Source organism: Cetorhinus maximus, chromosome 5 (genome assembly GCF_964194155.1).
Source record: "Cetorhinus maximus chromosome 5, sCetMax3.hap1.1, whole genome shotgun sequence".
In the NCBI taxonomy this organism is placed as follows: Eukaryota; Metazoa; Chordata; class Chondrichthyes; order Lamniformes; family Cetorhinidae; genus Cetorhinus; species Cetorhinus maximus.
Window position 1 is genome coordinate 156,550,091 of NC_135883.1, and position 15,166 is coordinate 156,565,256.

Below are 15,166 nucleotides of genomic sequence, written 5' to 3' on the forward strand. Positions count from 1 at the left end.
CATGTGGTTTCTCCATATTTGTTTGGTTAAGTGAATGGGTAAGAAGGTGGCAGACGGAATCTCAATTGAGGACATGTGAAGTCTGCCAAATATAGGAAAAATTTAAAGTGGAATATTTTGCATGGGTGAGTGACTGGAAAATGTTGGTATTCAGAAGGGCTTGGGTGTCTTTACTCATGAAGCATAGAAAGGTAATATGCAGTTACAACAAGCAATCAGGAAAACAAATGGTATCTTAGCCTTTATTACTACGAGAGTAAAAAGAAAATAAATTTTACTTCAATTATATAGGTGACACCACAACTGTAGTTTTGGCCTCCTTACCTAAGGTTTGATGAACTTTCCTTAGAGGGACTGCAATGCCTGTTTATTAGACAGATTACACACTCGAGGGATAGTGTGGGAAGGTGGAATTGAGGGAGAAGATCAGCCATGATCTTACTGAATGGTGGAGCAGGATTGAAGAGCCTCTGTTTTATTTGACTTTGGGAAAGACAAGGAGGGACAGCCCCTGGTGAGAACCATGATCTGTCTGTCACTGGATAGTGTGGGAGACATTGAGCTCGACACCTGGAAAGAGCAGTTGTTTAGAATCACTGAACAAAACAACTAAAGGGACCAGTTTATGTAATGAGGAAGAAAGGCTCACTGTTGATGCTAACGTGTTTGTATAATTTTGAATAAAGATTAAATGCAGCAGTGTGTTTGGGAGTCAGAGTTATCTGTCAGTAGAGGGCAATTTTCTAAACAGGGTCTCAGTGCTGAATGTGTCATTGGTGGAATTGTTCATAACCCCAATACCAGCACATATATGTAATCTGTCTAATGAACAGTCATTGCATTCCCTCTAAGGTAAATATATCCTTCCTTAGGAAAGGAGACCAGAACTTTGCACAGTACTCCAGCTTAAATCCAAAGTGTAATTAGTGGAAGGTTCAATCAGTTTAAGAATAAAGTTAAGCACATCTCACTGTTCGATGTCTATAGAGGCAACAAAACCTACCCGAGAGGATTTACTATCTTTCTAAAAGCTATTTGCATGAGCCCATGTGTGTTAAAAAAAGCAATGATAAATTTTGGATCAAAGTGTCGATTGTCTTGTTCCAAGTCCTGCCGGAATTCAGTCACGAGTTTTTCATATTGTTGCCCATCAAGTTTCTGGTCAAAATCCCTGCAACAGAATTAAGAATATATAATTTTCATTTTTGTTCCTCCTGACAAAGCCCGTATGGAAGCCAAATGGATTGTCAGGACATTCAGCCCACTGAGGATCCTCCACCATTCAGTTCATCCACAGCTGTAGTGACATAATATCTAAGATAGCCCAATGGGCAGACAAGTGGCAGATTGGATTTAATACAGGGAAATGACATTCAATGGCATTACCATCACTGAATCCCCTACTATCAATTTCCTGTGGGTTACCGTTGACCAGAAACGGAACTGGACTAGCCATATAAATACTGTGTCTACAAGAGAAGGTCAGAGGTTGGAAATCCTGTGGTGAATAACTTACCTCCTGACTCCCCAAAGACTGTCCACCAATTACAAGAATGTGATGGAATACTCTCCACTTGCCTGGATGAGCGCTGCTCCATCAACACTTGAGCAGTTTGACATTATCCAGGAGAAAGCAGCGCACTTGATTGGCTTCCCATCCACAAACATTCACTCCCTCCACCACTGGTGCACAGTGGCAGCAGTGTGTATCATCTAAAAGATGCACTGCAGGAACTCACCAAGGCTCCCTAGACAGCATCTTCCAAACCCACAATCGCTACCATCTAGAAGGACAAGGGCAGCAGATGGAGTTTAGAAGGATGAGGGGGGATCTGATGGAAACTTACAGAATAATGAAATGCCTGGATAGAGTGGACGTGGGGAAGATGTTTCCATTAGTAGCAGAGACTAGGACCCGACGGCGCAGCCTCGGATTAAAGGGAAGACCTTTTAGAACAGAGATGAGGAGAAACTTCTTTAGCCAGAGAGTGGTGAATCTATGGAATTCATTGCCACAGAAGGCTGTGGAGGCCAGGTCATTGAGTGTATTTAATACCGAGATAGATAGGTTCTTGATTGGTAAGGGGAGATGGCGGGAGAATGGGGTTGAGAAACTTATCAACCATGATTGAATGGCGGAGCAGACTCGAAGGGCCGAATGGCCTAATTTCTGCTCCTATGTCTTATGGTCTTATGGTCTTATGGTGTGGGAGAATTGGGTTTCGATTCATGGTCGCTGGCACCAGTATTGGGGAAAGTGGGAGCTGTGTTGCTGGGACAGTTTTTATCTGAATTGTGCTGCGACCAGTGTTCTGGTGAGTCATGTAACTAGGTTGGCAGCTAGGACTTGAAAATAATTTGTGGGGCCGAGGGATCTAGTATTGGAGGATGTGATGAGAGAAGACAAGGCGGGAGAGCAAGGAATCAATAGGGGAAATGATAGTCAGAGTGTGGCAGGAAGGGACGGAGTGTAGAAACTTATATGTGCGCCAGCAGATAAAGCTGGAGGTTATGGAAATAGAAAAAGCATAGAACTAAAGGCTCTGTATTTAATTGCATGGAGCATTCACAATAAAATGAATGGATTGAGAGTCCAAACATAAATAAATATGTATGATCTGATAGCCATTGCAAACACATGGCTGCACGATGACAATGCCTGGGACATGAATATTCGAGGGTATGTGACAAGTCAGAAGGACAGGAGCTGGGAAAAATTGGAGGGTTAACTCTGTTCCTTAAGTTTTGCATTAGTACTTTGGAGAGAGATGACTTTAGTTCTAAAAACCAAGATGAAGAATCAGTTTGGGAAGAGATGGAAGTCATTTATGGGAGTGGTTTATCGGCCCCAAACAGTAACCACACTGTAGGAGCGGGTATCAGAAAGGAATAACAGGGGCTTGTGACAAAGGTACAGTGATAATCATGGGTAATTTTAATCTACATATAAATTGGATGAATCAGGTTGGCAAGATGTGCTCAGAGAGTGTTTTTGGGACAGTATCTTAGAGCAGCACATTCTACAGCCAACCAGAGAGCAGACGATGCTACACCTGGTCATGGGCAGCAAGACAGGATTATTTAATGATACGTAACAGTAAAGGCACATCTAGGCAGCAGTGACCATAATATGATTGAATTTTGCTTTCAGTTTGAGGCAGAGAACTTGGGCCAGAACTTCCGTGAATTGACAACGACTATTGCATTGCCACTCTGCTCCTTTTTCTGACCTTACTCAGGAGCTGCACCTTCCTGTCCCGACCTTTCGCCTCGGGCCAGGTGAGAAATGTGCAGTGCAGCGTGTTCCCGAGGCCTTCAGTCGAGGGCAGCAGAATCATTCGAGAGGAGGCCAGAACCCTTTTTATGGCACCAGCTGCTATAAAGCAGGTAAGTTTAAAGTTTAATGAGCTGGAGAGGCTGGGCCGCAAAGTACATTCAAGGCTGAGATAGACAGATTTTTATTCAGTAAGGGAATCAAGGATTATGTGGAAAAAGCAGGAAAGTGGAGTTGAGAATTATCAGGTCAGCCATGATCTCATTGAATAGCAGGGCATGCTTGATGGGCCAAATGGCCGACTTCTGCTCCTACGTCTTTTGATCTTTTGGACCCAGCCATTTTGAGAAGCCAGGGAGAAGGTAAGTGTGCAAGGTAAGTGGGTAGGATCGGGGGATGCCTGGTGGTCAGTGGGGGTGGTGGGATTGTAGGGTGAGCCAGAGGCTGGCACGGGAATGGGAGGGTATCCGCGGAGGATGGGGGTTGGTCATGGGATCGGGAGGGTTCAACCAGTTGCTGGGTGAGTAGTCGGGGAGGGTAGGGAGTAAAAACAAAAAGCTAAAAGCTACTGCGGATGCTGGAAATCCAAAACAAAAACAGAATTACCTGGAAAAACTCAGCAGGTCTGGCAGCATCGGCGGAGAAGAAATCAGTTAACGTTTCGAGCCTCCATGGCCCTTCGGCAGAACTGAAGCATAGTTAGAAGAAGGGAGAAATATAAATTGGTTTAAGGTTGGGGGTGGGGGGTGGGGGTGTGGTTGGTGGGGGGAGAGAGACACATTGAGGGTGTGGTGATTGTGGAGATGAGCAGATTATCTGCTCATCTCCACAATCACTACACCCTCAATGTGTCTCTCTCCCCCCACCAACCACCACCCCCACCCCAAACCTTAAACCAATTTATATTTCTCCCTTCTTCTAACTATGCTTCAGTTCTGCCGAAGGGCCATGAAGGCTCGAAACGTTAACTGGTTTCTTCTCCGCCGATGCTGCCAGACCTGCTGAGTTTTTCCAGGTAATTCTGTTTTTGTTTAGGGTAGGGAGTAGGTTGGGCATGTTGGGCCAATTTGAGTTTCGAAGAATGAGGTGATCTTATTGAAACATAAAAGATGTTGAGGGGGCTTGACAGAGTGGATGCTGAGAGGTTTTTTCCCTTTGTTGGAGAGACCTGAACCTGAGAGCAAAGTTTAAAAAGAGCTCTCCTATTGAAAATGGAGATGAAGTGAACGTTTTTTTTTCTCAGAGGGTCTTGAGTGAGTGGAACTCTCTTCCCCAGAGAGCAGAAGAGGGTCATTCAATAGTTTTAAGGTAGACGGAGTTAGATTATTGACCAGTAAGGGAGTGAAAGGTATAGGGGGTAGGCAGGAAAGTGAAATTGAGGCCGCAGTCAGATCGGCCATGATCTTAGTGAATGGCAGAGAAGGCTCCAGGGGCTGATGGCCTACTCCTGCTCCTAATTTGTATGTTTGTATGATCTTGCTGTGCACAAATTGCCTGCAGAATTTCCAGCTCTCTACAAATCTACCACATACTGCCAACCCATATAAAGGATCCACATCCAGCTGATGTCTCAGAAACTCCTCCCACCCCAACTTCTACTCTTTGAAGGGAAAACTTCCACTTTCTTTGATTGTTTAAAATATGAGGACAGAATCTGTGATCAGGAATTCCTGGAGTGAATTGTTGTTCACAGGGGTCACTGGTTGGGAATTCACAGGCCCCAAGTCTGAATTTCTGTCAATAATTTAAAGAGAGTGAAAACTAGGCCGTAATTTTACCAAACAGCAATCTCTGTGATCACAACTGCTCACTGTAAAAGCTCAATGTGCAAGCTCTACAGATGACAAAATAGCATCACTGTTCATTGCAGCAGGGGGACAATGTCCACATTGGAGATCGTCCTGTGTAGTGACCCTCACTGATAGTGTGAATTGGTGAATGTTTAGTGAGGAAAGGACTGGGCCCAGCTTGATCCTCTCTGAGATCAGCAAATCACACTGTCATTCATCATCCAGACACATATGAGGAAAATGTCCCATCCAAAGGGATTGGGAGCGAAGCCAGTAACATTTGGAACCGTGCCAGTTATGACTAAGCACAGAAAGAGCAGATAAAGGGACATTTAAACTAATTAGAATAGAACATCAGACATCTCAATGAGATGATGAAATGAAATGGTTTTGGGTGAGGCACTGATTAACCATAGAACCATAGAAAAGTTACGGTGAAGAAACAGGCCATTCAGCCCATCATGTCTGCACCAGCCAAAAAAGAGGAAAACAAAACTAACCACTCATTTTAATCCCACTTTCCAGCAATAGGTCCGTAGCCTTGCAGGTTACAATGTTTCAGATGCAGGTCCAGGTACCATTTAAAAGAGTTGAGCTTTTCAGCCTCAACCACCAACTTAAGCAGTGAATTCCAAAGTTTTTCCACATGTCCCCTCTAATATTCCTACCAATCTCCTTAAATCTATGTCCTCTGCTAATTGACCCCTCAGCCAGGGGAATCAAGTCTTTCCTGTTTACCCATTCTCGGCCCCACATAACTTTGTACACCTCAATTAGGTCACTCCTTAGTCTCCTCTGTTCTAAGGAAATCTACCAGAGCCTATCCAATCTCCCCTCATACTGAAATTTTGAAGCCATGGCAAAATTCTTGTAAATCTCCTCTGCACTCTCTCCTGAGCAATTATGTCCTTCCTGTAATGTGGTGACTAGAACTGTGCACAGAATTCCAGCTGTGGCCTAATCAGCATTTGATAAAGTTCCATCATTATATCCTTGCTTTTATATTAAATAGCTCGCCTGATTAAGTTAACCATCTTGTCCACCGGTCCTGCCACATTCAAGGACCTGTAGACATGCACTCCAAAGTCTCTCACTTTGTCAAACCCTCTCAATAATTTCCCGTTTATTGAATATTCCCTTGCTTTGTTTGTCCTCTCCAATTGCATTTCCTCACACTTTTCCGGATTGAATTCCATTTGCCATTTCTCCACCCACTCAACAAAACCATTGATATCATTCTGGAGTCAACAGCTGTCCTCTTCACTATCATCTGCACAGCCAATTTCTGTGTCATTTACAAATTTCCCAATGATGCCTCACACGTTAAAGTCTAATTCATTAATAAATACAATAAACAGCAAGGTCCCAACAATGAGCCTCATGGAAAACCACTGGAAACCCTTTGTTTCCTGTCACTGAGCCAATTTGGGATTCAACCAGCCACCTTCCCCTGTATCCAATGGGATCTCACTTTTCTGAACAGTCTGCCATGCGGGACCTTGTCAAATGCCTCATTAAAATCCATGTAGACAACATCCACTGCACTACTCTCATCAATCCTCCTTGTTGCTTCCTCAAAAATTTAATTAAGCTAGAAAGACACAATATTCCCGAACAAAACCAGGCTGACTATCCATGATCGATCCGTCCCAGTTCATCCTGTCTCTCAGAGTTGTATCCAATAATTTGTCCACTGCTGAAGTCAGACTGACTGGCCTGTAATTTTCGGGCATATCCTTCACACCCTTTTTAAAAAATGGTACGACATTTGCAGGCCTCCAATCCTATTGAGGATTGGAGAGTGATCCTTAGAGCATCTGCGGTTTCTTCCCTGGCTTTATTCAAAAGCCTGGATACAATCCATCCGGCCCTGGTGATTTATCCACCTTCAAGGATGCCAGTCCCTCCAATACTTCCTCTCCCACTATGCTTATTGTATCTATATAAAACAAGGATGTGAATTTGTTCTTCCAAAAATAAACAATGTGGTGGATGTGAGAGTGTCGGAAAAACAGGAGCTAACTCCACATGAACCTGACTAATGTGAATGGGGAGGTCTCGCTCTGTTCTCAGAAGAAGGAACTGCAGATTGTGAGATATGAATCACTCCATTATACAATTACTATTGACCAATGTTCCAATGTACTCGGATGAGCCCATTAATCATAGCCTGATTCTAGGTTAGGTGATGTTGACACAAGAGCTGAGTTAAAGCAATATCAAACTCAATGTATCAGTAACTAAATTCACCTGACATAGTACCAATCTGTGGGTTGAATCCCTAGTTGAACTGTTGGATCTGTTGGTTCTGGTGGATTGATGACTTCAGCAACTATCATAACAGATATCAAGAATGTCTGTTCCATTGTGCCATTTTCCATGTATCCAGAAACTACCCAAGGTGCAGAGATGGGAACAATTGTACCTGTAGACAAAGAAACACATTGTTACAGCATTGCTCATGGTGAATCAGGGAGACTTTGCTGAGATGTGGAAAACACTGATGTGGTTACATTGAATCATAGACACACAGAATGATACAGCCTCCAGGCAGGCTGCTCCTGTGTTGTTTGGTGGACATAACCCACTAATCACCCTGACCTCCTCTTTTCCCACAGACACACAAAAATGTTTCCCATTATCTCAAGAATTGTCTTTTGAATTTTAATATTGAACTTGGTTCACCACCAGTTCAGGCAGTGCTCTCCATATCACAGTGACTCATTGTTTAAATAAATGTTCCACCTGATCCTTTTGCCAATCATCTAAATTCTATGCACTCTGGGTATCAGCTGCTCTGCCACTGAAAACAGTTTCTCCTTATTTACTCTGTCAAAACCCTTCCTGGTTCTGAAAACCTCTCTCAAATCTCCTGGCAACGTTCTCTGCTCGAAGGAAATGACTTCTGACCTCTCCAGTCTCTCCATGTAACTGAGACCCATCCACACTCCTATATTTCTAGTAAATCTCTTCTGCACCCTCTCCAAGGCCTTGATCTCCTTCCTATTGTAAAGAAACCAAAGATGTGCCTGGAGGAGGTGTGATTGACAGAATCTGAACAGCTACCGCCTGAAAACAAAAAGAGCAAAACAAGAGAGAGAAAAGGAAACCAGCAAAGAGAAAGGAAAGGAAATGGAGGCAGAGGCTCTGATGAGAGTCATTGGAACATGGCAGGAGACTGTGGACAGCAAGATCAGCATGGAAGCAAAATGGAGAATTAAAATGACAGGTGACCAGAGGCTTGAAGACTGAAGGGACGTGTTTTGCAAACCAATCGCCTGATCTCACTTTCATAAAAACATACAAATTAGGAGCAGGAGTAAGTCATTTGGCTCCTTGAGCCTGCTCCACACTCAGTAAGATCATGGCTGATCTGATTGTGGCCTCAACATTCTTGCCTACCCCCTGTACCTTTGACTCCATTGTTGGTCACAAATTTATCTATTTCTGCCTTAAAAATATTCAGTGACCTGCCTCTACCCATCTCAGGGAAAGTGGGTTACACAGACGCACAACCTTCTGAGAAAAAAAAAAAATCTCTTCATCTCTCTCTTAAATGGGAAACCCATTAATTTTAAACTGTGTCCCCCAGTTCTGGTCTTTCCAACAAGGGGAAATATCCTCTCAACATCCACCCTGTCCAGCCTCCTCTGGGTCTTATATGTTTCAATAAAATCACCTCCATCTTCTAAACTTCAATGGATACAGGCCCAACCTGTCCAACCTTTCCTCATATGATAATCTGCTCAGCCCAGGAATCAGTCGTCTGAAACTTCTCTGAACTGCTTCTCACGCAATTATATCATTTCTTAAATAAGGAGATCAAAACTGTACACAGTACTCTAGATGTGGTCTCACCAATGCCCTGTAAAACCGCATGAAAAGCATCACTACCTTTATATTCAACTCCATTACTCAAGGGGAGTCTGGGCAGGAGGAGTGGGCCTGGGCATGCTGGAGTTTGAAATTAAATGTGAGAGAAAAAATAAATCAAAATGTCACATCACTGGAAAGTATGAATTAATTGGCTGGTGAGTATTGTAGCTTGTTTCCCTATCTCCAAAGTTAAGGAGATAGTTTAAGGAGCAGGGAAATTAAAAACTACAAAACAAAATTAAGAAAGTCAATGAGATTTAAATAAAACATTTGGTTACATTCCCTATGTTTCAATGGCATCAGTAGAAAGGAAGTGAGAAGCTGGTGAGTCTTTATTTTTTTTAAGTAGTAAGCTGTATTAGTAGTAGTAAGTTTTCGTATCTAATAGATAGAGGAATGGAAGGGCAGCTCTGACCTCTTGAATGCACATTCTGCGCTACGTAGGAACTCCAGGATGCTATCTTCCTACCTAGCTCCCTAAATCCTGACTGCAGGATCACATTCCTCATTGCGTCTGTGCCGTTGGTACTGCTATGGACCAGACCGCTGGCTGTTCACTCTTCCCCAGCAGGATGCTCAGCAGCTGAACCGTGACATCTTTGACCCTGGCACCATGGAGGCAATATACCATCCAAATTCACCTCTGCAGTCACAGAAAAATACAACCTGTCCCCTAGCTATTGAATTTCCTATTACTATTGCTCTTCCAGTCTTCTTCAAGTGTCCCTCTACAGCTGGGCCAATGGTGGTGCTAATGACTTCCCAGAAGGTAAAAACTGTTTTGACCGGTATTCTTATTTCCTAGTTTTACTGGTGTTCCATTTTAAGGTATACAAGGTGGGCTCAGGGTAAGAGGGAGAGTAACAATGTCTAAATTAATGTTACTGTGCATGTATGTGAACACATGGGGCAGGATTTTACGCATCGGCGTAAAAACCTTTTTCTCCCAAAGGTTCATTGGTGTGTGGAATTCTCTTCCCCAGAAAGTAGTGGAGGCTGCGTCTTTGAATTTATTTAAGGCAGGGTTAGAAGATTTCTGTTAGTCAAGGGTTATGGGGGAGCAGACAGGAAAGGGGAACTGAGACCACAGCCAGATCAGCCATGATCTTATTGAATGGTGGAGCAGACTCAAAGTGCCAAATGGCCTGCTCCTGCTCCTATGCTCCTACACTTATATTGGACGTCCTGTTAGAACCTCCTTATTTTTTGCTGCATTCCCTAACATTAATATCATCTGCAAATGTTGGCATTATGCCTTGCATACCCGATTCCAGATCATTAATACTTATCAAAAGTGTAATAGTCCCTGACCCCTGGAGAACACCACTGTAAACTTCCACCCAGTCTGAAAAACAACTGTCCACCACTACTCTCTGTGTTCTGTCTCTTAGCCAATTCTGTATCCACACTGCCAACCCCTTTAATCCCATGGGCTTTAATTTTAATAACAGTCTATTATATATTAATTTGTCAAGCATCTTTTGAAAGTGTATAGACATAATATCAACTATACTCTCATCCACCTTTAACCATTAAATATCTCAATGAAGCTAGTCAAACATGATTTATCTGTAACAAGACAGAATTTCCTCAGTCTGGACCCAGCATTCCAGCAGCATCCAGTAACCTGAGAGAGATGCAATGTATCAGCTTCCACAAGGGTACATGTCTACTCCAGTAGTGGGATTCATGCCTGGCATATGGAGCCTTTATTACACTAGGAAAATTCAGCAGCCACTGCTGGAGTAGGAACATGAGTTTGGAATCCCACTCCCACCATGGGCAGGATTTTCTGTGCCCGCTGGAGTCGGCATGATCGGTGGCGTGAGCGGATAATATGGCGCGATTGGTTTTGTGACAGCAGTAAACCAGTTTGCGATTGCCCGCTCAGCCCGCTATCGGGCATCATTGTAACTCATTAGGAAACTCACGGTAATACATCTGCATATCATTATCAGGCCAGCCCGCCAGAATCGGACCCCCCTCCCCCGGGTCATCCGTCCATGTCAGCAGGATAGTCCGCCAATGTGTTTCACAACAGCACATAAAAGGAGTGAGCTTGGTGGCCTGCACTTTGAGGGGAACTCGGAGGTGAGTACACAGTAACTTTGTGCAGCTCTCGCCAGGGTCCCCTGTTGGACTTCAAGCTTCAGGAGAATCGGGGGGGTTAGGGTTAAGGGCAGCCACGATGCTCACAGCTCCTTGCAATGTCAGCATCCCAGTTTAGACCCGTCTCCCCAATTGCTCAAGCTAATAGGGCAGCCATGCAGTGCACTATTCTCTGACCATCCAAGTGGTGGCCAGCACTCTCCGGGAAGTGTTATGGGGCCATTACACTTAACCAGGACAGGTTCTTAGTGCACCCATGCTAACCACATGTCTCTCACTTTCATCCTGCAGGCTGAGTATATCAGGATCATGGAGCCTGGTGAACTAGCTGTATGCCTGATGGCCTACAGGATGCAAAGACGATGGAGGAGAGAGCGACTGAGGATCCTGGCTGCATAGAGGCAGGAACAGCAACCTCAGGAAGAAGGGGCGGCTGGTGCTCCAGCAGACATCACCCACGAGCCCCAGTGAGCCATTGCAGGCCAGCGCCTAGCCACACCCAGGGTCTATAGACGCTGCCTGTCATTCCTGCAGATGACCAAGAACCAGTGTTGCCGAAGACTGCACATGTCTAGGGAACTGGTCGGTCCCATCTGCCGGCTCCTGCAGGATTTGGTGCCATGGGGACATGGAGAGTATCCAACGCCAGTGGCTGTGAAATTGACAGTGTAGCTCAATTTCTGCGCCAGTGGCTTCTTTCAAGGCTCCACAGGGGACCTCTGTGGGGTATCACAAGCTTCTACCCACAAATGCATCCATGAGGTCACGGATGACATCTTCACGAGGCCACACAACTCTGTGCATTTCACCAGGGACCAGGACAGCCAGGAAGCAAGAGGGATTGGATTCACCCAGATCTCGGGTTTTCCATAGGTGCAGGGTGCGATTGACTGCACCCATGTGGTGCTCAGGTCTCTATTGCAACATAGTGGACTATATCAACCACACGTGGTTCCATTCGCTGAATGTGCAGCTAGTGTGCGACCACCAGAAACACATCCTGCAGGTGTGCGCACGGTTTCCAGGGAGTGTGCACAATGCCTACATCCTCAGTCAGTCACAGATCCCTGGAGTTTTGCAGGGTCCACAGAAGCTGCAGGATTGGCTCCTCGGGGACAAGGGCTACCCGCAGAGGCCGGGGCTGATGACACCGTGCGGCAGCCTCAGACTGCAGCAGAACAATGTTATAATGAGGCTCATGCTGCAACGCGTAACTTGCTGGAGCAGACCATCGGGATGCTGTAGATGAGGTTCCGCTGCCTGGACCAGTCTGGTGGAGCCCTGCAATACAGTCCGCAGAGGGTGACACACATTGTTGTCTTCAGATACGCCCTTTACAACCTGATCCTGCAACGTGGAGAGGAGCTGGCTGAAGAGGAAATGGAGGAGCTGCACGTCTCCTCTGATGAGGATGACGCCAACAGGGATGAGGGTCAGGGGGTCCTCGGAGGCGACGATGATGGTCATAAGCCCTCGCACTGACTAGATGAGACAGGCGTGGTCAGGAGGCCCTCATAGCTGCTAGATTTGTGGAGGATGATGACGACATACAGTGAGGAGACACCATAGATCCTCACATCACATCTGTTAATGTTTGACTCCAGTCTGGCTTATGGCAGCTCAAATACCCTCTGTGATAATGCTCCTGTCATGGAGATGCAGTGGAGGCCCTAATAGTCGCTTGATTACAGGAGGATGATGATGACCTGCAGTGAGGACACTCCATAGATCTTCACGAAGCCTCTGACAATGTCTATCTCCTGGCTGGCTGAGGGGCAGGTCGCCTGTGCTCTGTGATCAGGGACATATCATAGAGACACAGCCATGAAACTTTAGAAGCATCTGATCCTTTGTCCACCTTCAGCATCTGAGCCCTTCAGGAGCACAGCGTCACTGGTCACAGATGCTGAAGAGACGGGGGTCAGCCCCTCCTTAAAGGTGCTGAGAGCACACTGAGAGAATGAGCGAGCTCTGTGGCACCAGCCCACTACATTCTGGCAGCAATGACAAGCACTGTCGAGGTGCAGACATCAGTAATATTTCCCGGGGTAGAATTTTCCGCTCGTCGTGCGGGTGCGCGCCCGATCTGAACGTGTGTAAAATGACGCAGGATGACATCAGGCGAGCATCCCGACGTCATCGCTCCCTCACGCGGTATTTCAGTGGGCAGGCGCGTGCAACAGTCGGCAGCTCGCCCGCCGACAATTAACAGGCCCATTAAGGACATTAAAGGTCCAATTGAATGAAATGTTTCACCGCCCGTCCGACCTTACGGTTGGTGGGTGGGTGAAAAGGCCAAGCGGCCTTTGGATTTTTTGTGAATCCTCATCCACGGGCGGGATGAGGTTTCGATCAGTCATCAAAAAAAATTTAAATGTTTCAACTAATTGCCTTTACCGCTCCAGCAACTGTGACATGACTGAGTCCAGAGGCTCGTCATCTGACTTGGACTCAGCACAATTCTGGCCTCCAGCGGTCCACCGAGTGCCAGAAACCTCGGGGGTCACTGCCTCCGCCTGCTGTGCGATGTGCTCACCAGATTGTGATCCCGGGGCTACTCTAAGGCTCAGTCCCACCGAAGTGTGTGTCTGCGCTGGTGGAGGGTGAGGGTCAGCACTGTGATGGGACTTCAGGGAGGGTGCCTCCAGATTCCTGCACAGAGGTTTCTTTGGGGCTTGTTTGGAGGTGCTGGGCTGTGGACTCCATCGGCTTTTTGGCAGATGTGCTTGCGCAAGCAAGGGGAGATAATTAGTGCATGGCAGTGGCCTGTGAAAGAGAACATATCATTCACAGCATAGTTGTCTGTTGTGAAGCGTTCTCAAAATTCCCACATTTTTAAAATCATCAACAAGTATATGACTTTTGGACTTTTAAACTGCTGAGTTAAGTGTAAAACCCTGCAGACAGGAGGCTGGGCCCATGAAGGCCTGGGGCTGCACATGCCCGGGCGTGTTGAGTGCAGTGTGGATTGTTTTGCCTGAAACCAGACAACGAGAGGAGACAGAATACGCATTCTTCCCTTTAATACAATCAACCCAGAGAAAAACTTCACCTCACACGAAACTGTAGCCCATCAAAAATCTTGCATAAATAATCAAAGGCACAATTAATTCAATTATGCGTACCCATCAATACTCCACACATACAATGGCTTTCAGTTTAAAGCTAGTTACCAGGCAGGAAGACAATGATAAACATCATGCGAGCCCATTAAAAACAATGAGACATCAATCACCTGGGGAATCCCACCAAAATCAAACAAAGAACTAACCTTGATTTGGATTCCAATAAGAAATTCGAAAGACAGTATAACTGGGCAGTCAGTTACGAGAGGGAGAGAGGGAGAAACCAGCTAACAGAAGGGTAAGCGGTTTTGAAAGCTGACACAGGACAGTGAGCAGTTGGGAGCGGTTGAAACAGAGTTTAAGCAAGAAGATTTGGAGGTTTGTAGGCCCGCAGGCAACTTCACGGCGAGGGGCATGGGGTGGCAGGCTCAACCGAAGACAACAAGGCCGCAACCGCAGCCCTCCACGAAGACCGACCACCTACAACCGCGCCCTCCACCCAACTGAAGAACCTTCGCAGATTCCACAGACCAGGACCACGTGGGGACGGCAGACCCCAGAGGACACAAAGAGTGTACCCCAAAGCTGCAACCGGCTTACCTGGCTGGATTTCGAACTGTCAAGGAACCCTGGTTGGTGAGCATGATCCCTGACCTCTCCAAGATCAATTTAGTTAGGTTTTGGGGGTGGGACCAGGGTAAGGGGATTAGTAGCGTGATTTTCCCTCGTTATGCCGTGTGTTCCCCATTCTTATCTAAGTGTACTTTGTAAATCTGAATAATCTCAGTGTAATCCTAATGTTATAAATTCATTTGTGACTTCAATAAACACAGTTTTTTTTGCACCAAAACCAGTTGTCTGCTGCACCTTGTCACAACCCCCAAGTAAGTCCAAGGTCTAGAACCCAGGGAGTGGGAGCGATTCGGACCGCTCAGAAGTCAGAGGTGAAGCTGACTCACACCACCACCTCCTACAGTTGGATGTTGCACTGCTGGACCCTCAGTTGGTAGAGCACCGCTGACCTCACCGTCAGCCAGGACCGGTCCAGATCA

At 45.9% G+C, this 15,166-nt stretch overlaps 1 protein-coding gene across 1 annotated transcript in view; it reads right to left on the reverse strand.

Moving 5' to 3' along the window:
• Window positions 1-988: 988 nt before the first annotated feature.
• LOC144681144 (heme-binding protein 2-like) overlaps window positions 989-15,166 on the reverse strand; it is a 34,647-nt gene continuing 20,469 nt past the window's right edge. Inside the window, exons 3-4 of the mRNA XM_078542871.1 lie at window positions 7,315-7,489; window positions 989-1,171 (exon numbers count right to left, since the gene is read on the reverse strand). Coding sequence (XP_078398997.1) covers window positions 1,000-1,171; window positions 7,315-7,489 — 347 coding nt within the window. The 3' untranslated portion in view covers window positions 989-999. The remainder of the gene's footprint in view (window positions 1,172-7,314; window positions 7,490-15,166) is intronic.